Source organism: Cylas formicarius, unplaced genomic scaffold, assembly GCF_029955315.1.
Source record: "Cylas formicarius isolate icCylForm1 unplaced genomic scaffold, icCylForm1.1 PGA_scaffold_2__14_contigs__length_35257938, whole genome shotgun sequence".
Classification (NCBI taxonomy): Eukaryota; Metazoa; Arthropoda; class Insecta; order Coleoptera; family Brentidae; genus Cylas; species Cylas formicarius.
In genome coordinates, this window is record NW_026844319.1 from 10085638 (window position 1) to 10108307 (window position 22670).

A 22670-nucleotide genomic window follows, 5' to 3' on the forward strand; every position below is an offset into this window, starting at 1 on the left:
AAAACTATGTATTGTTTTTGAAAAATTTACCACCCTGTATTCCAAAAGTTATGACGTTTAGGACATATGTTCATCTAAAGTTTTCTTTTTAAAATAAACCCAAAAATAGCCTGACTAATTATTAACATTCAATTAGAAAATAAAATAATTAACTGATATAAAATTATTAGAAGTGTGTAGTTTATAAGTTGTGTGAATCGGCAGAATGTAAAATAAATAAAAATCTGAAGATGTCTACGATAAAGAAACGACTCACTGAGAATTGTACATTTATTAAATGCGCTAAATACAAAACCTTGCTAACCAAACTATTTTTAAAATAATCAAAAATGAAAACACACGTAGTCGGGCGTTTTTTATTTTAAAAGCGTTATTTCGGGGTCTACTATCCATCTTCGACCTCGCAAAGTTCGGCATGGCGGCGACGATTTTCGATTCAAGCATCTGAAACGGCTGGAGCATCAGGAATTTGAACAAACCGTTTTCGCCCCACTCGGTATTCCACGAGTTGACGCCTAGCCAATAGGACTGGTTGTTTTCGATCCCCCATCCTATCAACTTCGCCGACGTGGAACTTACAAATTCGCTTAGGTCAACAGTCGAGTAAATACCTACAAAATAGTTGCGTGAACACACTGCAATTTTGTTTTGATAGCGATTTTTAATTTGATTTGGCGGTTCTAAACCTATTGACGATCTGTCAGCGACCATGTTGCTTGTTGAATGCCACAAGGCAATTGGTTAAAAATGTTCTCAAAATTTCTTTTATAGTTGCTTCGTGCAATTGCTATACCTCTGGTAGCTATATGATTATACTAGTTTTACACTGTCACTTATCCATTAATTAATGAAGTTGATTCAGTAACGCAAACTAATGAAATAAATCAAAAAACAAGGTTATGTTATTATTATAAGCTAATTAATCCGCGCATCTAACCAATCTTCGCTTTGTGGATTTTATATATAATGTCTTTGAGTGTGAAATTAGAGCTATAAAACTATAATAATATGAACTGTGTCACAGATAAGGTAAGTTTACCCCCAGAGGTATCGGATATTATTTGGTAAGCAATGCCTAACTTAGGCAGGTAGAGTAGGTTCTCTAAATATGGACTACGGCAAGGATTGCTTTAAATAAAAGTAAAGAAAAAATGTTCTAGAGTTAGTTCTTTATTCCCATCAGTTACGTACACCTCTAAAAAGCTTAACGAAATGAATAAAAACTAATTTTCTAAAAAATATTAAAACATTTAACATTTTAAAGAAAGTATAATAAAACTAGTATTTAATATGGACCAAAATGATTCTTTCATGACACCACATTCTACTCCGGTAGAAATTAGTCTAATAAAAATAAAAAAATAAATCAAAACTTAGCCTAACTTAGCCTATAACGTTAACATCTACTACAAAAGTCATATAAAAATGTCTTTTTCTACTCCCTTTTTTAAAATACCTAATTATACACCGATCTAGCGTGCCCGAAGGGTCACTTTATCACGTGAATTTCTTGTCCCCCGGATCTGAGCCACTTCGAACATTTCCGGCATATTACGGCAGGGGTTTGGGAGCAATCGGATGTTTTCGGAGATTTTACCGCACGGCTTGAAAGTTGACGGTTGTCATTTCTGTCTACCCAAAAATTAACGGGCGTAGAAAAAGTATAGTACGCAACATGTTTGGGAAACTTATTTCTTCTCCTTTCTGTAAAATACCTAATTATATACCGACGTAGCGTGCGGTATGCATCACTCTACCGCCTCCGGGTTAGAATTTTGACGTTTGTGCATTCTGCCGATCATGTATGTCTGCATTCGTGTGGTTTTGCAAAAATGTGCCGAAAAACTAGCCGTCGTAGAAAAAGTTTAATATGCAACACGTTTGGTAAAATTTTTAAGTCTCGTGACTCACATGCCCCTTACCACACTTGTTGCATAATATACTATAAGTTACTCCTTTATTAAACATTCACTTCGCTATGCTCCGCTCGTGCAAAACAAACTAATTTGTTGCATAATATACCATTTTCTACAACGGAGTAATCTTTATGTGCCCATTGAGAGCAAGAAATGCGCTAATTCACTTTAATTCACCACAAACATCCTCCGAAAACATGTCATCCCAATATAAACATGCTGCATTTGGGCTGTAGGATCACGATCTTCATCTGAGCTATCTTTGAGTGAAAAATTACTAAAATCCTCAGAATTTGATCATTCTCCCGATTTACAAGTTGGTTTTTTCTTTACATTTCTTCTGCCAGTGTAGTCGTTTTCTCTCCTTAGTAGACTTTATCTCCAAAATTTCTGTTACTCTTTTATTTGTCCTGGGATTTATTTCTTTTTTTTCCTTAATTGATTGGTCTAATTCCAGCTTGTATGGGGAAAACGTTAATAGATCAGCTTTTTTTTCTTCCCTTGTTGCTTTTTGTTCTATTTAAACGCGGTAATGGACTAATACTTTCTTGTGTTATAAAAGCAGGAGCAGTTGAAGAACCTGAAAGTAGATTTGGAATGAACGATTGATTTTACTGATTTGTTAGATTTTCGGTTGGTGCTATTGTTGCGTTTAGGGATGTTTCAATAAAATCATGATCACTAAAAACATTATTAAGCGGATAAATCCGTGTTGTTCTAAAGCCCCCAAAAATATGTTTTACTGAGTGATAGCTCTGGTATGAACTCGCATCCATACGCGGATTTCTTCAGCTATATATTTTTTTAAGAAGCCCATAAACGTTTTGCCGAAAGGTTGGATTTTTTGGCTAGAGTGCGGCGGTATTGATACTAAGCGAAGATTATTTTTTCATGCCAAATCAATTACTTCGATCTTACGGGTATGACTTGCGTGCCCACTTTTGTCAGGAGCACGGGAGAAGTAGTGGAAGGTTTGATAACTTCTAAAAAGTGTTTAAACTCTAAAAATGAAAAGCTCTGTCTGTATCCAGTCTGACGGATAACAAGCGTGTGTTGATCTACCTGAAGCACCATTCATTAGCAGTGGATGATCTCGCTTTCAAGGAAATATCATCATTGGGGAACAAATGATCCAGCTGCATTCATACAACTTATCCATGTTATTATTAAACCTCTTTCGGCTGACGTGACTGCAGCTAATTGATTTTTCCCCTTTAAAGATAAAATTTGTGGCATCTTATTGGGTAAGTCCGATATCCCGGTCGTTGTAAATATTCGAGGCAGGATATTCGTCCATTTCTTTCTTTAATAAATTAAAGAAAATGGTTACACCTTCTTTGTTAAAACCTTTTAATGGTGCAATTGAGGTTCCTGTTGGACAGTTAAAGGATTAATTAAGATAACGTGCTAAAAACAGCTTCAACCATGTTTTGACTGCAAACCCAGTTGTTCCATAGTAAGGATTTAATTTAAAAACTCTTAATTTTCTGGTAAGCTGGAGGTAAATCTCTGTGTTTAGATAAAAGAATGAATGTCGTTTTTGGATCGCTAAAGGATCCGGCAGCTTTTTAGATACCCTATTCTGTTCTCTTTAACGGCAAGAATAGCATTTCGTTGCTTTTCTATCCCAAGTTTGCCTGGAAAAAGGATTTTGCTTTTGCGACGAAGCCATAGGTGGTCCATATTATAAGGACAAGAAGTTTTTTTGGTTAAGCCGTTTAAAAAAAAACAATTATTTAAAAAAAATATGCAATAGAGTTAAGATAAAATAATATAATAAATTTAATCTTTTCAAAACACATAAATGATTTTCTACCTAACAAAGTTAATGAACTTAAGTATATTGTTGCTTCATCAAATAATAAAACTATGTAAATGATTTCAGTAATAGAATCCACATTAGTAACCGTCGTTTTCGATTGTAACATTTTGAGTTCATTGGGTTCCAGATAGGATTCACCTCCTCCAGCAGTAATATTAAAAAAGCTGAAATAATTTTTCAAAGAAACTTCCACAGGCTACTGTAATACTACTTACAAAACTGCATTGCTCCTGCGTTTTGTAAATAGCTGCAATAAGTTTGGGATTTGTCATCTTTTCAGCTCAAAATAATTAAAATTAGAATAATTCACACTTAATTAATCATTTTTTAACATTTATTTATTTTTAATTCAACTTCTATTTATAGTATCGTTACTGCCTTTTTGAAACTACATTGGGTAGGTTCGACTCACCGCCCTTATAACTTAAAAAGTCCGCGTAAACGTCAAAGGTTGCTTCGACGGGGCCATTCGTCATGATCTCGTACTTCAACTGTTCGATGCAGCTTTGCGTAGTGTCGCAGTACAAGTTCTCGTATGGTTCGAATCCGAAATATAGTGTTTCGTCGTAGCTATCGACGTTTACTTCAGAGTGAGCGTCACACGTCCTCTGACAGTTAGGAATACAAGCGGGCTCCAAAGTCGAGCAAAGCGTTAAAGTGCTGGATTTGGTGTGGCCGCATGGCTGATTCGTATAGGCCTTGCACCCCTACAATTTTCAGTCATTTCAGTTAACGAATTATAATTTTAGTTTTGAAGGTTGAAGGAGGCTTTGGGTTATACAGACCAACAAAGATTTTGTGATTTGGTATTTTTCACATTTTTGGAGTTATAGGGACTAAACCAATAGAAAAACAATCGTTTTTGTTTCTATCACGCAACATTTTTGAATTAATTTCCGAAATGTCATATTTATTGTTTTAAAAATAATGGCATTATATAACATTCTAAAAATTGAAATTTCTAGCATACATTGTGCATAAATTAACAAATGAAGTGAAATATAGTTTAAAAAACTATAACACGCTTATTTTAAAGTAAAAATTGGTGATTAAGACAAACTTTGGGCACCATATCTATTGTTGTAAGGTATGTTGTAAGGTTTGTAAGGTATGTAAGCTTTAAATAAAGTTGGAGCATGTTTTATATACCTGTGGAAATTTTCCTGCTCTCTCAAAATTGAAAGGAGGAATTTTTGTAGGTCCTCGAATAAGGCGATTAATGGAAAAATAATATTTTGTGGATACCATGCAAAGGTTGCACGGATTTCGTCGATTGATGTTATTAAAGGTTTTCTATTAGACAACAAATATCCAAATTACAAAGACATTGTAGAAATTAATGTTCTAAAAATTTAGGGAACTGGGATGCAATATGAGGAAAAAACTACGCTTTTTACACTCACATCTGCACTACTTGAAAATCTTGATGTTGATGTGAGTGAAGAGCAAGGTGAGGGGTTCCACTAAGATATAAAAGAAATGGAATGAAAATATCAATGGCGATGGAACGTTGCAATGATGGCAGATTACTGCTTGTCGTTAAGAAGAGACAACCCGGACATGAAAATGAAAATGAAAATCCACTAAATGAAGTATTTCGATCAAGAGACCCTCCAAAGGTAAATGGTCTTAACTATTGTTTGAGGCTCCGTTATTTAATTTATAATTTTTATTCGGTTTTGGTTCTTATAGTAATAAAAATTCATTCATTGGCCCTTTTAATGGTGATATGGTGATAAAAAAACCTTACCTCGTAGAGGAAAATACTTATCAGATTTAAATTTAGAAGACCTAAATTATACAGAAGCAAATATCAGATCGAAATCAGCTTCCAAAAGTTTAAAATTTGTTGTCCCGTGTTCTTTTTGGGTTATATGAAAAAATTTTAATTTGCAGATCTTCGAACAAATTCGCCAAATTCGACCTGAAAACGCCAAAAGTTCATGACGACTGATATTTTAGAACTGTGGCTGTGAAACAGAAATAACGAGCTATCTTATATAAAAAATATCTCTTACAAATAAAATAAAGTCCTACACTTTGCGAAAATTATGGTAAATAATTAATTATAAATTAAAAGGTTGACTGGTTTAAAACGAATTAAAATAGTCTAAGACACAGAACATTTTAGGCAAATGTCACTCCTGGGAGTGAAGTGTATTGATACATACATCTGAAAAATAGGCAATCGATACTCAATGCATTGACAAATAAATATGTTAATTACGAGAATTAAAAAGTCGGAAGAATTTTTTTGTTCATGAGGACGATGTATATGTAAAACTCTCTACACGTTTGCAATCCGTTGACAGTCTCCATAGATAATAAAAATTGTATCACAATTTTAATATATTCTATTTATGTTTTAAAAATCATTAATAAAACATTTGCCAATGCGATAACTATGGTCAAATCTTATAATTGTTACAAAATTGCTTTTATTTCGAAAACCTTACGATTTATGCCCATGATGGTGAAAATTAAAAGCGGTTTTAATTATCTCTCAGCGTATTTGTTCCTTTCATAAAAAAAATAGTTTTGCTGTGTAAGACTGAAAAATCATGAACACCCTGTACATTGTAAAAGTTATCACTAGTGCCCAAGAGGCTAGCAAATTGCAGCCACAATTTTAGCTTTCCAAATTCCTTGAAAAGCTTGAAATGGATAAAAGGGAGTATTCCACTGCAAGGATTAGCAAGTGACATGTCTTGACAAAGTTGTCGGGAATTTTTGGTTACAATTTTAGGTCGACGGAGGAGCTAGAAACCTAGATTTTCACAAAACGTCTAATAAAACCTGTGTGCTTGCAAAAATGAAATCCAGACAAACTGAAAAATAGCAAGACCTCTTAATTATCCAATAGCGTTATATTTTTCCTTTCTAACACAGTAGCTGCCATTAAGATGTAATGCCTAGTATTAATTTATTAATAACTAAAATAGTATATTAAATATAAGTTTCCAGGCTTTTATGGACCACTCTAAAAGAAATATGGATCGAAAGCGATAAAAATTATTTGGTGTATCTGCTTGTATCCTAGTGAAACGGAGATTAATGAAATTTGTATACCACAAAAAATGTGACAAAAGAAAAATCAAAGGCTTGTTAGCGGGCACTAATGTTAGAAGTAGAAGTGGAAAGAGATTTTTAAAAGGAGGTTTGCTGTACTAACAGTTGTACCATACAGTACCACGAAGATAAGAATTCGGATGTTTGAACACTGTTTCAGTGAAATAATAAAATGTCTTCCGGGTGATTGAATTGAAGAAAACAAAAACTTATTCACTGAATATCCAGGTTAATAAAGAAGAACTGCAAATTTACACAAACATTGTTTTATAGAATATGACGTGGAAGATATGTTACAAACATAGTGTAACTGTGCCGTGCAGATCGGCATATATCATTGCGAAAGCGAACAAAGCAAGAAAAAACACGACATTCATAATTAAAGACCTATTTACTATTTGATCAAGCCATTGAGGGAGTGATACTAGAGGACTGCAAAAAGCAAATAATAAAAGAGGAATGTATTCATTGGATCCATTTAGCTATTAGATAATATAGTAACCTTACTGTACTACACAAATTGCTGCCCATGCGCATGTCGAAGGGCCATTCTCAATTTTTTTTCATAGTTGCTTAGTTGCTATATTGTTCTATAGCTTTAATAATTTGATCACTCTGTAGACCCTTTGCATATGACGGTTTTTGTCAAACTGTAGTGAAAATTATGGATGGATTATGAAGGCAATGGCAGTTCTAATCTTAACAATAGTTTGATAGTATACTTACTCCAGTTGAGTTGTAGGCACCCCCCGTTGTGATTCCGTTGGTGAACCAATATTCCCAAGCAGCGAAGGGGTATCCTCCATCGCATCCGTACCTGCAATCCGTGCAGCAGGACATCAGATCTTCGGGGGAGAGGATTGGGCGGTCCGTGAAATTGGAGTGTATGCAAATTCTATCGGACATAGCCGACACCGCAGCTATCGCCTAACATAATTTTCAATTATGGTATGTATAACTTCTAAACCATTAAATATATAGGCTCGGTTAAATGGGATAACAATTTTATAATCAAATGCTGTCAAAATTGGTGGATCATGAAATACTTTAGAAAAACCAAATTCTTTGATTTTAGTATTACCTTCCTGGCACATGCTTTTAAAACTTTCTAAACAAGAATGTTATACAAAGATTATAGGGTTCAAAATGAATTCTTTCGGAATACATTAGTTTATTTTTTTATAAATAATCTGAAAATGCACAAAAGTACAGGCTGTTCTATATTAAATTTCAATGTAGCAGTAGTAGTAGTTCAAAATTGAGATACTCTCCAAACAAAACCAGTCAATACTATATTATCAAACATACTATACTAAAAGCAAGTAATAACAGAAAAATTTTGAACCTGGGCGGAGCTTCTTCTTCTTCACGTGCCATCTCCGCTGCGAAGGTTGGCAATCATCAATGCAATTTGTATCCTTGAGACTGCAGCACGAAACAATTGGTTGGAGTTACATCCAAACCATTCTCTCAGATTACGCAACCATGACATCCTTCTCCTTCCGATACTCCGTTTACCTTGGATTTTACCTTGCATAATCAGTTGTAGCAATTTATATTTTTCTCCGCGTGTAATATGCCCCAGATACTGCAATTTTCTTATTTTGACCGTATCCATTATTTCACGTTGCTTGTCCATCCTTACAAGTACTTGTTCGTTTGTCATTCTGTCCGTCCAGGATATCCTTAAAATTCTTCGGTACGTCCACATCTCAAAAGCTTCTAGTTTATTCAGGCATTGTTTATTCAAAGTCCAGGCCTCCACGCCATACAAGAGGACCGAGAAAACATAGCATTTAAGCATCCTCACTCTCAAACTTAAGCTCAAATCCCTGCTGCACAACAATTTCCTCATATTATTAAAAGCACTTCTGGACTTTTCTATTCTTATTCTGATTTCTTTGGAATAGTCATTTGTCTCGTTAATGTTCGTCCCCAGATAATTATAATTCCTTACTTGTTCTATCTGTTCATTCTTTATATAAAGGTTTGTATTGATAATAGATTTTTTTGTAATTATCATAAATTTAGTTTTCTTTGTATTGAGTGATAGCCCAAACTCTTCGCTTACTTCTACAATTTTGTTCGTAATTCTCTGTAGATCATCCATATTTTCTGCTATTAGCGCGGTGTCATCGGCATATCTAATATTACAAACGGGTAAGCCATTAATCTTTACTCCAGCTGTTTCATCTTGGAGTGCTCTCTTAAATATTTCTTCGGAGTATAGGTTGAACAGAGATGGTGATAAGACACATCCCTGTCTAACACCTCTTTTTATTTTTATTCTGTCTGTCACCTCATTGTGTACCCTTATCACGGCCTCTTGTTGGTAATACAAATTATTTATTATTCTTATGTCTCTAGAGTCAATGTTCTTACTTTTAAGCAGTCTTATGAGTGTTTTATGTTGGACGGTGTCAAATGCCTTATTGTAGTCCAGAAAACAAACGTACACATCCTGATTTACATCTAAGCACCGCTGCGTTAATACGTTGAAGGCAAACAGTGCTTCTCTAGTCCCTAGTCCATTCCTAAAACCGAACTGCGTATCCTCAATATCTATTTCTAACTTTTTATATATTCTGCGATGGATGATTTTCAGAAGTACCTTAAGTATGTGACACATTAAGCTGATGGTACGATGGTCCGAGCACTGTCTTGCGTTGGTCTTTTTGGGGATAGTTATAAATGTTGATTGTAGCCACTCTTTCGGTAAAATTCCAGTTTTGTATACACTGTTGAAGAGATGTGTTAGAAGATGTATGTTATGATTGTCAATGAGTTTAAGAACTTCTGCTGGTATTTCATCCAGTCCCGTAGCTTTCCCGGTTTTCATTTCCTTGATGATGTGTTCTACTTCGTCCTTCGTTATTTCTGGTCCAATATCATCACATACATACTCACTACTTTCTTCATCTCGCTAATCTTCGTACAGTTGTTCTACATAGTTTTTCCATACTTTCAATTTTTCTTTTGTGTCCATAATAATATCTCCATTTTCATCCACCAGCAAGTTGTTATTGTAATTGCGTTTGTTGGTTAACTCTTTAATTCTCTTGTGCGCATTGAAACCATCATGTTTACTTTGTAATTTCTCGATTTCCTCACACTTTTCCCTGTGCCAGTTTTCTTTGGCTTCCCTAATTTTACTTCTGATCTTGCTTTGTAGATATCGGTATTTTTGTTGATCTTTGTTTTTGTATGTTCTTCTCTCGTCCATGAGACCTAATATTTCAATTGTCATCCATTCCTTTCTTACCTCTGTTTTCTTACTAAGTTGTTCCTTGCATGTTTTTAGTATTTCTGTTTTAAACTGGAGCCAGTTGTTGTTTATATGTTCTTCATTGTTATTTTCTATGCATTGCAAGGTTTGCAATGCCCCATTTATCTTATTTTTCACTCTTTCCCTTGTTTCTGGATTACGCAATTGATTAGTGTCAATTGTATCTTTCTTTGTTCTATGGTCAATTCTTTTTAATTTTATCCTTACTTTTGCAATTAGTGGGTTATGGTTAGAGGATATATTTGCACCCGGATATGTTTTAACTGACATTATACCATTCCTGTATCTTTCATTGATCATTAAATAATCTATCTGGTTTCTAACTATTTTCTCTTTGCTATCTTGTGGTGATATCCATGTATATAAACGTCTATTAGGTAATTGAAAGCATGTGTTTGTGATAACCATATTTTTCTCTTGGCAGAATTGTACTAACCTTTCACCTCTGTCGTTCCTTTCCCCCAGACCGAAGTTTCCCATTAGATTATTTGTCTTTCCTTTACCAACTTTAGCATTTAGGTCACCCATTATTATTGTTACATCTTTTGCTTTGACTTGTTTCAGTATTTCGTTTATTTGTTCATAAAACATTTCTACTTCCTGATCATCTTTGTCTGCTGTTGGCGCATATACTTGGATTACGTTCATCCTTCCTATGTTCATCCTAAATTGTAGTAACATTACACGTTCTGACAGTGGTACGAAGTTCAGAACATATCGGGAAACATTTTTGTTGATTATTATGCCTACTCCATGTCGGTGCTGAGGGTCGGAGCTACCTGAGTAATATATTAGATGTTGATCTTTCAACTGACATTCTCCACTTCCCGGCCAACGCGTTTCGCTTACACCTAGGATATTGATGTTCATTCTTTGCATTTCCTGGACAATATTATGTGCTTTTCCGGGTTCATACATGCTAGTGACATTCCATGTTCCAATCTTATATGTTTGTTTATTAGTCATTTGACAGGGTTTTCGCATGTTGACGACCTGAGAGGCCCTGTTTCCCCTCCTGCCGGATCTTGACTTCCGAATATCATGATCAGTAAGGTCTTTGGTCTGGTTTATTTGGGCGGAGCTAAATGAGGGCATAAACACCGTCTCGGGTGACTGATTCCCTTATTGGTGACAGGTAGAGACCTGAGTCACGGTTAAGATTGTTAGGATGTTTATAGATTTCTATAAACTCTGGGATTTTCGTTGGTAGAAGAATTGATTACATGCAAGAATTTTAGTTTCATCTAATAAAATGTTATGTCCGTGATTGTTTCGTGATTGTGTTCGGCAACAGCTGTTGACATTTTTCGACCGGTCTCTCCAATACATTCTTTGTCCAATGTAATTTTGTCTTTGACGGACCGAAGATGTTGAGAGATTTTTGGAAAGGTAGTAAATCTGGTTTTAACGTTATACTTCTTTAGAACTTTTGATATGTTTTCAGTGGTGTTTTGAATGTAAAGGAGGACAACAGTGGTAAGTGTAGGATTGCTTCCGGCCTTATTGCTATTGGAAGGTTGTGTTGAAGTGTATTTTTTGACGGATTGCTTAATATCTTTAATGTGGAAATTATTAGAGAGAAGAGCAGAGCAAACTGCCATCTCAAACAGCTAATGAAATTCGATTTGAAAACGCAAAAATCCTTAAAATATCAAAACCTCCTAAATCCAATATTGCAAAGTCTAATAATAGTAAAATAGTGACTAAAGTATGTTGTTCAATGATATCGCCGAGAATGTAAACAAACAGAATGAAGGCAATCTTATTTCTCAATGAATAAAGTATATTTTTAAATGTAGCTGTACCATCCTAGGGTAACAGCCCCTTTGCGTGTTTTATTGTTTCGTCTTTCAAATTCGCTATAAAAATTGTGAGCGAGCAGAAGTGTCTCTAGCGCTGTTTTTCTAATTTATAATGTCAACTAAAAAAAATGAGAAACGAGTTTCGATACGAAAAAATTTTTGCTTTGCCGCTTAAAGTGAAAATAGATATGCTTGATTATTTGCGCCTTGGCGAGTCATTTGGATGCATATCACGTTCATTTGATGTCAATGAATCAACTTTATCATCGATAAGGAAATCCGAATATAAAATATGCTCGTCTGTAGCTTCAACTTCACTGTCGAGGCGAGAATTGTTCGTGATCCAGCAATAGAGAATATGATAATGACGTCGTCATTATGGATCGAGGACCATGCATGACATTAAATTCATTGGAGAAGCAGCATCTGCAGGAGAACGATATCCAACCAGAATCCAGAAACCTGAGCAAGTATTTAATGCAGATGAAACTGTACGTTATAGAAGAGAATGCCAAACAAAACATTCATTTCTAAAAGCGAAAAGGTCTGCGCCTGGATTTAAAGCAACAAAGTATAGAGTTACACGGTTGGTCCGTTCTAATGCATCTGGAGACGGTGTCATTAAGCCACAGAGCGAAAAATCTCGGGCTTTAAAAAATTAAAACAAGGACAACCCGCCAGCGTTTTGGCGTACTAATAAGAAAACGTTGGTTACTAGTGCTATTTTTTGTGAATGGTCCTGGAATTGTTTTATTTCTGAAGTTGAAACTTATTTAAAAAAACAGAATTTAGACTTTAAAGCACTTATAGTTTCAGAAAATGTACTTGGTCATCCTCGAGAACTTGAAACTATGTATCCAAATATAAAAGCCGCATTTTTACGTCCCAACACGACGACTTTGCTTCAATTACATTAGACGAACCTTCAAAATCATATTGGATAATGTGGAAAATGCATAAACATAAAAAAATAGTTGGAAAAACTGAATCCACATACAATTAAGCCATGCTGGAAGAAACTTTGACCTGGAAAATGACGAAAAATCTGAGCAAGTTCAAACTTTGACTGCAAACATAGCCAACATTGCGAATAGAATAGGACGAGATGGTTTCAAACAGATAGATAGAACATCTGTCTATAGAACGAAGTCTTACTTTTAAGAGGAAAATTGCTAATGCGACTGCTGCACATTAGATTGAGGGAGCTTTTAACAACTGCCAAGCAAGAGAAAATTACAAAAATCTTTAAACGATTGCCTAAGCCTTAAGATAATTCATCAAAATGTTCAAAAACTTCAATCAACTTGATTTTTTTATATATTTGTTTTTTTTTTGTCACCTAGGAACGTATTCCCTATAATCCCCTATAATTTAATGACACTTTGGAATTTCACTTTCCAGGGGTCAATATATCTGGAGCCAGTGAGTGACAATGACCTTGTGAAACATATTCGCAGCTTAATGTTCGCTGGCGCCCCCGGCTATGTTCAAACATATTAAAATGTTTCATAATCTTATAATTGCACCAATTTAATTAATTATTAATCTAATATTCAGTAAATATCCCACTTAAGGCAGGTGATTCCAAATTAGTTAAAAATTACAGGATCATCAGTTTGACAAGCAACATTGCGAAAATTTTCAAAAAATGAACAGAACTTACTAAGTTTTTGAAAATCAGTAGCCTGGTTTCAGAAAACCAATTTGGGTTCACTAAGGGACATAGTTCGTGTGGTGCTATGCGGGGGTTAGTGTCTTTTGTGATTGATGAGATCAATGAGAACAATAAATGTATCGCTGTTTCTGAACTTGGCCAAGGCGTTTGACACAGTGCAGTGCACATGAAACTAATGGAATTAGAGGCACTGGCACACCTGGCAAACAGGATGCAAAAGATAAGAGATGCAATACGCCAACCGTAAATTATATAGTACTGGGACCCACACTTCAATCTGTTTATGAAGGGGTAGACATTGTTTAATATAAAGGGAAAGGTTATCTCATACGCTGCTCTTACTGTCTTGCTTTTTAGGAGTGATAGCTAGGATGGAGTGAGAGTTCAGGCAATCAGCGAACTTCACGAGGTAAAAGAATGGTTAGACTGCACTTAGACTCTCTCTGAATATAGATAAACCTAATTATTTGGATTTTTCAAAAACTATTGTTGATCGTCCTAATTTTAAAAGTATGCAGGTTGAAAATTTGAATGAACAAATTTTGGAAGGAAAAACTGTAAAATATTTGCGTGTTTATATTGATACAAATTTAATTTGCTAAAGCAATGTCTAACTAAGCAACTTCTGTTGATACTATAATACCTCTTAGAGTCGATTTTGCAGTATGGGATAATAGTACAGCACTGCAAGTGTGGATCAGGATGGAATGAGTTACAAAAACATCACTTATATCTTACGAATCTTAGTAATGTTTGATGTTATCAGAATAAAGATTCTTTAAACCCAATCGATCATTGGTGGCTTTTACTTCTTCAGATTTTCACCGCTATTTATACAATACAACAATACAAATATATCTGTACATATATCTATATCTATACATATATCTATATCTATACATATATCTATATCTATACATCTATTTATCAAAACAGGTCGTAATACATTCTTAATTACCGTTTTAGGGTAATAAATTGAAATTTAACACCAAGCTAATTGGTCATTAAGTAATAGGTTCGTAAAAGATTTTGTTTATCTTCATAGATTCTAACAAATTTAGTATTTTGCTTTTTGATTCATTATGTAAAGGATCAAAAATATCGTCAAACTTGTGCATTTATGAATTTAAGTGAAAGGCATAGTTAGATTCCGAACTTTTATTTTTATACGCTCTTTTATGTTCGTTCGTTACTATAATTATCTATTTATCTATTAATTTTTTAAAGAAACTTCCACAGGCTACTGTAATACTTTTTACACAACTTCTGGATTTTTCCTGCGTCGATTTTTGTTGAGTCAAACTTGCTAGCGTTGCGCCATCTATCTGTTTCTATAGACAGGGTGTTTTCTAATTGAATGTCGATAATTAAACCGACGTACGGTTATCGCTTAAAATAATCAAAAATCTCTTATCTGTTTTATTAAAATACTTCAAAAAATCAAAGTACGAATACAAAGTACGTAAACTCACAGATATATTTTTGAAATCTTTATAATTATTTTTTATCATTTATATTTACATAGTTTAGACTTTTCCTTATGGGGGCATGTTCAAAGTCTGGTCTATCTGGTAGTTAGTAACTAAAAAGTAGATATTTTGTTTTGGATAGATATTTTATTTTTCAAAAAAAAAGTTCTCGATTTAACCAGTGCAGCTGAGGCTAATTAACCAAAATATTATTTGTTCATAGACAGTCCTTAAAGAAAATGACATTTGCATTCATTTATGAGCAGATTTGTTATCCTATTTTTTTTTTATTTGATTATGCAGAGAAGAGGTTTTTATTTTTTCAAGCGAAAACCGAACATTGGCTGAAAGAAAATCAAGAAATTAAATTTCTTTAGAAATCGGGGAATCAGGGAATTAAGAGAATCTACATAGTAGGTGTGTGCCAAATTTCATAAAAATATTTAAAGTGGTATTACAGATATAAAAAAATATATTTTATTTTTGAAAAGTTACCACCTTGTATCTCAAAAGTTAGGATGTTTAGGACATATGTTCATATGAAATTTTCTTTTAAGGTAGATCCAAAAATGACCCCTTAATTATTGACATTCAATTAGAAAATACCCTGTTTAGATATCGGAATATTGTCATATTTTGTATTTGATAAAAGCACGGTGTTACCGAAATAGTTGTCATAAACCAATAAATAGCTGTGAAAATCTTAATATTTTTTGTTGTAATTTAATTTTTGGGGGTTGCACTGCATTATATAATAAGGTAGTATAGAGTGTTAACATCACTATTACCTTTGTGTTTAAAACAACGCATATGGATTATTAGAAGCCTATCCTAACTAACCAAAAATAACTAACCAAAGCATAAGTTTAAGTAAAACTCTTTGAACTTTAATCTAGTTGTACTGTATTAACCCAGCATGATAAATAAATAAATAAAAATAAAATACAACTGCACAATGTTTTTTAATTCTTATAAAAACTCACTGCGGGTTAAAAAATGAAATAGTTAGAAGGTGGTTAAATCTTATCAATAATCCTGTACGAGACTACCAGTATGCTATTTGGTAATTGCATTGTTTTAAATTAAAAATTTAAAATAAAATATTTTACCCAACTAGAGCCGCAAGCTCCTTGATCCCATACTTGTCCGATAGACGTACAGTTTGGCCATTTCTCTCTGGCGTCGAACATTTCTGGTATATCTGTCACTTTGATATCGTACGATCCGGTCATTCTAAGATTTGATCGCGTGCTTCGGTTACTTTGTCGATGAATCAGAGTCCCGCCGGCCATTTTCTTGACATACGACCACATCTTCGGGTCGTTGTTAAATTCGAAATTGCTGCCCGCCATCCACAGTGATTGCTTCGCGTTCAATTGGGAAATGTATTCATCGGAAAGGGGATGGGGTTTAGCCCCCAACGTCACTTTACAGATCAGAAACAGCAGCGTGACACTAATCGGAGAGTTTTCCATATTTTCTGTTCCGGTCGCGAAGCACTACTCGCTTGATGCATAATTTTGTCGCTCGGAAGACGCTTATTTCGTTCGAATTGGCGATTGTCTGAATTGATAAGAAGATAAAAACAAGCACCACTCGAAGATTGACGTTTAATTATGGATAAATAGCCAAAAAGTTTAGTGATAGAGTCAAACAATGGCATTTCATTAAGTGAGTAATCATTTATTTTTATTTATTAAAATCTATTGCTCCGCCAGCACTCCATAAATTGAAGAAGCGAAATTTTCCAGTTTTTGGAAAAAAAAGTATATATATATATATATATATATATATATATATATATATATATATATATATATATATGTTACATGTAGGTAAACACACACAAACATTATATATATATATATATATATATATATATATATATATATATATATATATATATATATATATATATATATATATATATATATATATATATATATATATATATATATATATATATATATATATATATATAATGTTTGTGTGTGTTTACCTACATGTAACCCGCATCCGTGGGAGCATCCGAATACAGAACTCTCACAGATGCTGGCTAGTTCTTCTTTTCCTAGATTTGTAGCATTTTCCTTTTACTAGTGTTACATTTAATATTGTTTTCCAAACATTTTTTGTCTTCTTTTCTGAAAATGCTATAATGTCGATCTCGTAAACATCAAAGTCAATTGTTTTGTGCAATCTATTTTTAATCCTTTTGACTGACCATAATTCAAGACCACTGGTTCTCAATTCCAACGCAATAGGTTTCATTTTCGTAGGATTCAACTCACCGTTAGCTGTAAATAAATAACAATATTCTAGTATGTGAAATTTCTGTTTAACTGTTTTCCAAAAAAATAAAGTCAATCACAGAAAACGGCTTTTCCCTCAATTTAAATTTATTGCAAAAAAAATATTTTTATTATTATAAAAAACGATTTTCTATCTATTGCTACGAAAACTTGGTTTACCAGATATCCTGGTTCTAAATCGTTTGGACTTCTTTTCTCATCTTCTCTCTTGATGAGTAGGCATCGAAAGCAAAAATGCTTGAACCTGTTTTTTTTTAGTTAAAAAGTCTTTGATGTACTTTTATGTATTCCTATAATTAACGGAACCTATTTTCACAAATGAAATCGACCAACTTGTGGGTTTCTGTGACATTGTAATTTTACGTCATTGTAGATCTGTTATCAAAAGTGAACAAGGACCTATTGTTTGCAGTAGCTCATAACATACATTGTGAATTTGTTTTTTAAAACCAGTAGCTACTAAATGTTGTTACAGAGGGATATTCAATATGCGTATGCCGAACTTATTTCAAGCCTCGCATGTAACCAATAAGTCTCTCAAAATATTCCCACCTAAGATGTAATCATTTTATCGTATTAAAAACAATATCAAGGATTCCAGTCTCTTTGAGAGTAGGCGTTTTATTTCAATGGCGAACTATAAAAAAAGTAATACATTTTTTCTTTAATTTTGTATTTTGCACATTGATTGGTTAACCTAGGCTTCAAATGTTTGGTGGCAATAACTAAATTTTTAACTTTTATTTTTTAAATCTTCTTTAATGCAGGTATTAAGTAAAATATTTTTGTTTTCTTCAAAAGTAACTCTTTAAACGTAGTCACTTCGTTTTAAACAGGACATTATGTAACTTACAGCAGCCAGTTGAGATGAACTTGCTGAACATCCGGAGACTTTCCTTCTTAATCAGGTGAGGAAAAATTATTATGGGTAATTAAAGCAAATTCAAGATTTTATAAAATTCTTTATTATGCAAAATAATATATGATTTATACTTATGTTTTTCTAGTGGCTAAGTTTACGATTGATATACATGTAAGGTAAGTATGTGTAATAAAGTCTCCATATGAAATGCTTTGCGTTTTCAATTGTGAAGACAGCGTTAGGAAAGGTATTGTAAAAAATAGTTTCTTTATAGTTCGTCGAATTCTACAGGGTTGGTCAAAAGTAGCGCAATTAGGCTGGATCCAGTATTTGTCATATTTATGTTTTTTCTCTAAGCTAATAAATATTGTTATGTTAAATAATAAAATTTTAAGTATATTTCATTTAATATATCGTGTACCCAAATTCAACCGTTTTTACAGGAATGACAAAAAACGAAAGAATTAATGATTTAATAAAATATAAATAAATATAATACAAACATACCCTTGCTATTCAAAATAAGAAAGTTTCGTAGGAAAGTTTCATTGGATCCAGCCTAAATAGAAACCTCCGTATTCTCAATTTTATATATTTAAATCTAATAATTCCTGAGATATATGGCCGTTGTGTGACTTTTGATTAACCCTGCATACAGATAATACGCAAGATTCTGTGCTAATAGCCTCGAAGTTTTGTGCCTTATTTAAACTACTAAATTGATTTGCAAGCTTGGACACTTGATTACGGAGTTGAAAAAATTATACAAAAATATACACACCATATAAAGAAATCTTAAAAAGTTTCTAAAGTTGTTTACCCTATTTCATGATTAAAATGTTTTTTGATATTTTTGAAACAATTGCAACAAATAATAAGTAATATTTTGAGCAGTAACTATAGAATTGGTCCAACTAATTAAATATTTTACTAAACAAAAATGCCTATGATTTTCATATGGAAATGCTTGTTCTTGTAACATCCTGGTTAATCTCGGCCTTCCTTTTCGTAATTTTCCATTTTAATTTTACTTAATTTCCTACTTCTCTTCGAACCACAGAAGACTTACAAGCTTTCTTCAGGTATCCTTCATTTATTTCAGATTTCTTTTATTTTTCATTTATTTCAAATTTCAATATGTGAAATATATGTAGAATATACGATAAATCCATTAAACGAAAGATTTTGAGTACACATCATCACAAAATGACGTTTCCCGAATACGAATAGACCACGCTAAAGCCCTCTTCAGAAGGATGAACAAAGTGCTTGGCACCAGGCATTCGATGTTGACTGTATATAAAATTCTTGGATTTTGAATAAGATGGAGATGGAAAGGCTAAGGATAAGGCGATCGTGATTAATCAAAATCAGTAATGCAGGATACTTGAGATGCTGAATGCAGTACCGCAGTGGTGAATATTTTGACCACCTAACGAGACATAAAATTACCAAATATTACAAAACACAATGCAAGTTGAAATAAAAGGAAAACCTTTGGTTGAAACCGGCAAAAACAACGGTCTAATATGACAAGGTACAAACAAAAGAAGATTTCACATCGTCTTAGAAGAGGAGGGTAGACAATGTTTTTGAAGGACATCTTTGTTTGCACAGCCTATTCGGCTAGCTTCCATCAAAACACAAAAGTAACTAACCAACCCACACTATTAAACTGTTAAGAAGTTTTTGTCATTGATTGTCATAAAATGTTTGTCATAAATTTTAAGCTTTAATAAGGTCTTTATTTCAAAAGTTCCGTACCTTGTCGCCTAAAAAACTTTGTAAACGAAAAAACATGCTTGTTTAATTTTTGCTTTTTTATGGTAGCTATTATACGATTCTCCGTTGCCGATTTAAACTTAAACTTCCAATATTGGGTAATATTTGTTACTAGTTTTCGACTATGGCTTCCGATAAGCTCGTTCGTTTCTATTATTTCGTGAGCCTATATTTGTATTTGTGTCTGTGTTATCGAAGTTTGAATTCACAGACTTGAAGAGAAAAAGAGAAAAAGAGAAAAAACACAATTGCCAGAAATTTCACTCTATTCATAGTGTCCTAATATCACACATTTGTCACTTGGTACCTATTAAAACCTACTAGACATCTAATCTACCTAGGGAACGGAAAATATGGATAATTAAAAAAAACTTTTTTGATCTAAAGATATACAGGGCGATTCACTATGGCAGATTAGACTTTAAGGGAAAAATAAGGTAAGGTAACATTTGATGATTTACCTAAGCGCCAGCGATGTATGTATCTAAATCATTTTTAGAGATGCAACGTTGCCGCTCCTACGAAAAAGCTGATATTTCAAAGGAAATTATTGTATCTTCCCCGCTATTTTATATAATTTATTTAGCGGTTTTTTAGAATTTGTAGACTATTTTCAAATAAAATTAAAAACTCTTCTCCATATTCATATACCTAAATTCCGAAATAAAAACTTGATACAAAAATGGAGAAAGCTCATTTAAATGATGTGTTATGTATATGACTAAATAGGTAGATTGTATTTTATTGTTTACATTATTATTTTTGTCTCCACTGTATAATGGCAAATGTTGTTTGCGAGTTTCGTAAACTATATCCAAAATTTCGGCTTTTACCATCATAGTAGTTTATAGAATTATTCTCGCGGTTGTAAGAAGAAATTTCCAGGCAAATAATAATGTGCGATAGAATAAACTGCGTTCTTTTGTTTGATTTTAAACCAAACCACGCTGTTCGCATAGAATATCTGTGCTGTCATCTAATAGTTCTTCGATCTTTTTCAATTAAAGTGTCCGGGACATGTTAACTTTTATGCATTTACAAATTTTGTTATAGAAGCTCTGGAAAAATTTGAATTTTTTGACAATGCATACCGATGTTTCATAAAACTGAAATAAGTTTAAAATATCGAATACTGTATACTTGTTTGATATTGAATGTGAGAACACACCATGTGTAAAAAAAACACTTTTTAAATTTTCCACTCAGTTTCCTTAAAAGTCTAACTTGCTGCCAGCAGTGAGTGAATATAACTGATTCATTTCAAAACCCATCTTCGTTACCTAAAAAATAAATACCACAAACCTCCATTGTACAGCAATATTTACACTCATGTTCTTCCTAATGGCTTTGCTTTATTTATGAAAATGGCGTTGCCAAACTTCCCCAAATACGACGACCAATTCTGTCGATTGCCAGGCAAAAACCTGACGCACCTTTCGAACTGGTTTGCTTTTACCGATTCGCATTCGCACTCGATCCTCAGCCTGTACACGGTCATCTGGCTCACTTTTAACCGACTCAACTCGTTCCAATACTTGAACGAATCCTTCAGTGTTGTTTGCTCCTCCAGACATATTTTTTTTTGATCTAGCGCGTTCGATGACGATTTGTTTGTGCGTTCGCTCACACACTGTTCAATGTCCTCGTTTAGAAGATTTTCTATGGGTTTCCCGTCAGACTGCCAGTATTTAATAAAGACTACGTCGATGGAGTTTGAAGCGTTCGAGTTGTTCAACGAGCTTAGCACCGTACCTGAAAGATGGTCAAATCAAATACCGAAAAGCAACTTTTTCTGTCATAACGTAACCGTTGGAAATACAGGATTTCTCACCCAACCCGATGATTAAAAGTTTAATAGCATGTAATATAGACACGCCTTACAATAATTGAAGTTAAGGTAGGTTCCAAGTGTCTTATAATTAATGTTTTATCGGCTCAGGATTAATATAACACACGCGTTACTATTAACCTAACAGTGATCCGTGTGTACAATTTAAGTGGTTAGATAACTCGTCGTTTTAGGATCAGCGGCTATCGAACATACTTATTCATGACATCAAGTCTACAAAATAAGAAGATATTGCTTTAAAAAATAAAATCATAATTTTTAAATTTTTGTGGTTGTTTGATAACCCTGGTGCTTTTCTTGGTGCCAAAATAAATTAGAATTTTTTAAACAAGTCTTGGTGTCGATTTCCTCTTTATAATTCATCTTGTTCAGTACAATGTGGCTCAGTATTGTAGTCAAAATCTGATACTTCTCTTCTCAGCTGATAATGACCACGAGACAGTCGTATGTGGATACTGTCTCTCTTTATATATATATGATCTATATCTATATCTTCTTGGTAGCTATTGCTGGCTGCCGGAATGACTACATCTTACTTTTCTTGAAATTAATTTCTTTTTCTGCATGTTCGTCATAATAATTTTTGTACATCTCCCTGTTTTTCTCCAGTTTCTTATTTTCTTCCTCAAAATTTGCACGTTCTGGAAGAGGCAAATGACTAGCTGAAGGAAATTTTGTTCTTAAAAGTCTTCTTGTTAGCAGCCGAGCAGGACATTTATTTAATCCTGTACCAGCAGTGTTTCGATACTCAAGCAGAGCTAGTCCTAAATCATCACATTTACGCAGCATATCCTTAGCCCTGCCTACAGCTCTCTCAACCAACCCA

General features: G+C 33.5%; 2 protein-coding genes across 3 annotated transcripts in view; both read right to left on the reverse strand.

Moving 5' to 3' along the window:
- Nucleotides 1–256: 256 nt before the first annotated feature.
- On the reverse strand, nt 257–16591 carry LOC132698409 (cathepsin B-like). The gene is made up of 4 exons (XM_060664449.1): nt 16149–16591; nt 7534–7734; nt 4151–4445; nt 257–611 (listed from the first exon to the last, which is right to left on the reverse strand). The coding sequence occupies exons 1-4, from the start codon at nt 16512–16514 to the stop codon at nt 283–285; spliced, it is 1191 nt and encodes a 396-aa protein (XP_060520432.1). The 5' UTR covers nt 16515–16591; the 3' UTR covers nt 257–282.
- A 3832-nt stretch (nt 16592–20423) lies between these two features.
- LOC132698145 (uncharacterized) overlaps nt 20424–22670 on the reverse strand; it is a 32993-nt gene continuing 30746 nt past the window's right edge. For both annotated transcript variants that reach the window (XM_060664052.1, XM_060664051.1), the window contains exon 10: nt 20424–21747. In XM_060664052.1, the coding sequence (XP_060520035.1) occupies nt 21323–21747 (425 nt within the window). In that variant the 3' untranslated portion in view covers nt 20424–21322. The remainder of the gene's footprint in view (nt 21748–22670) is intronic.

Excerpts from the sequence above, each read along its gene's own strand:
- LOC132698409 (XM_060664449.1), bottom strand. The coding sequence starts at position 16,514 with ATGGAAAACTCTCCGATTAGTGTCACGCTGCTGTTTCTGATCTGTAAA. Across the intron at positions 7,735-16,148 it reads GAGCTTGCGGCTCTAGTTGG|GCGATAGCTGCGGTGTCGGC; the intron begins GTAAAATATTTT and ends AAATTATGTTAG. Across the intron at positions 612-4,150 it reads CTTTTTAAGTTATAAGGGCG|GTATTTACTCGACTGTTGAC; the intron begins GTGAGTCGAACC and ends ACTATTTTGTAG.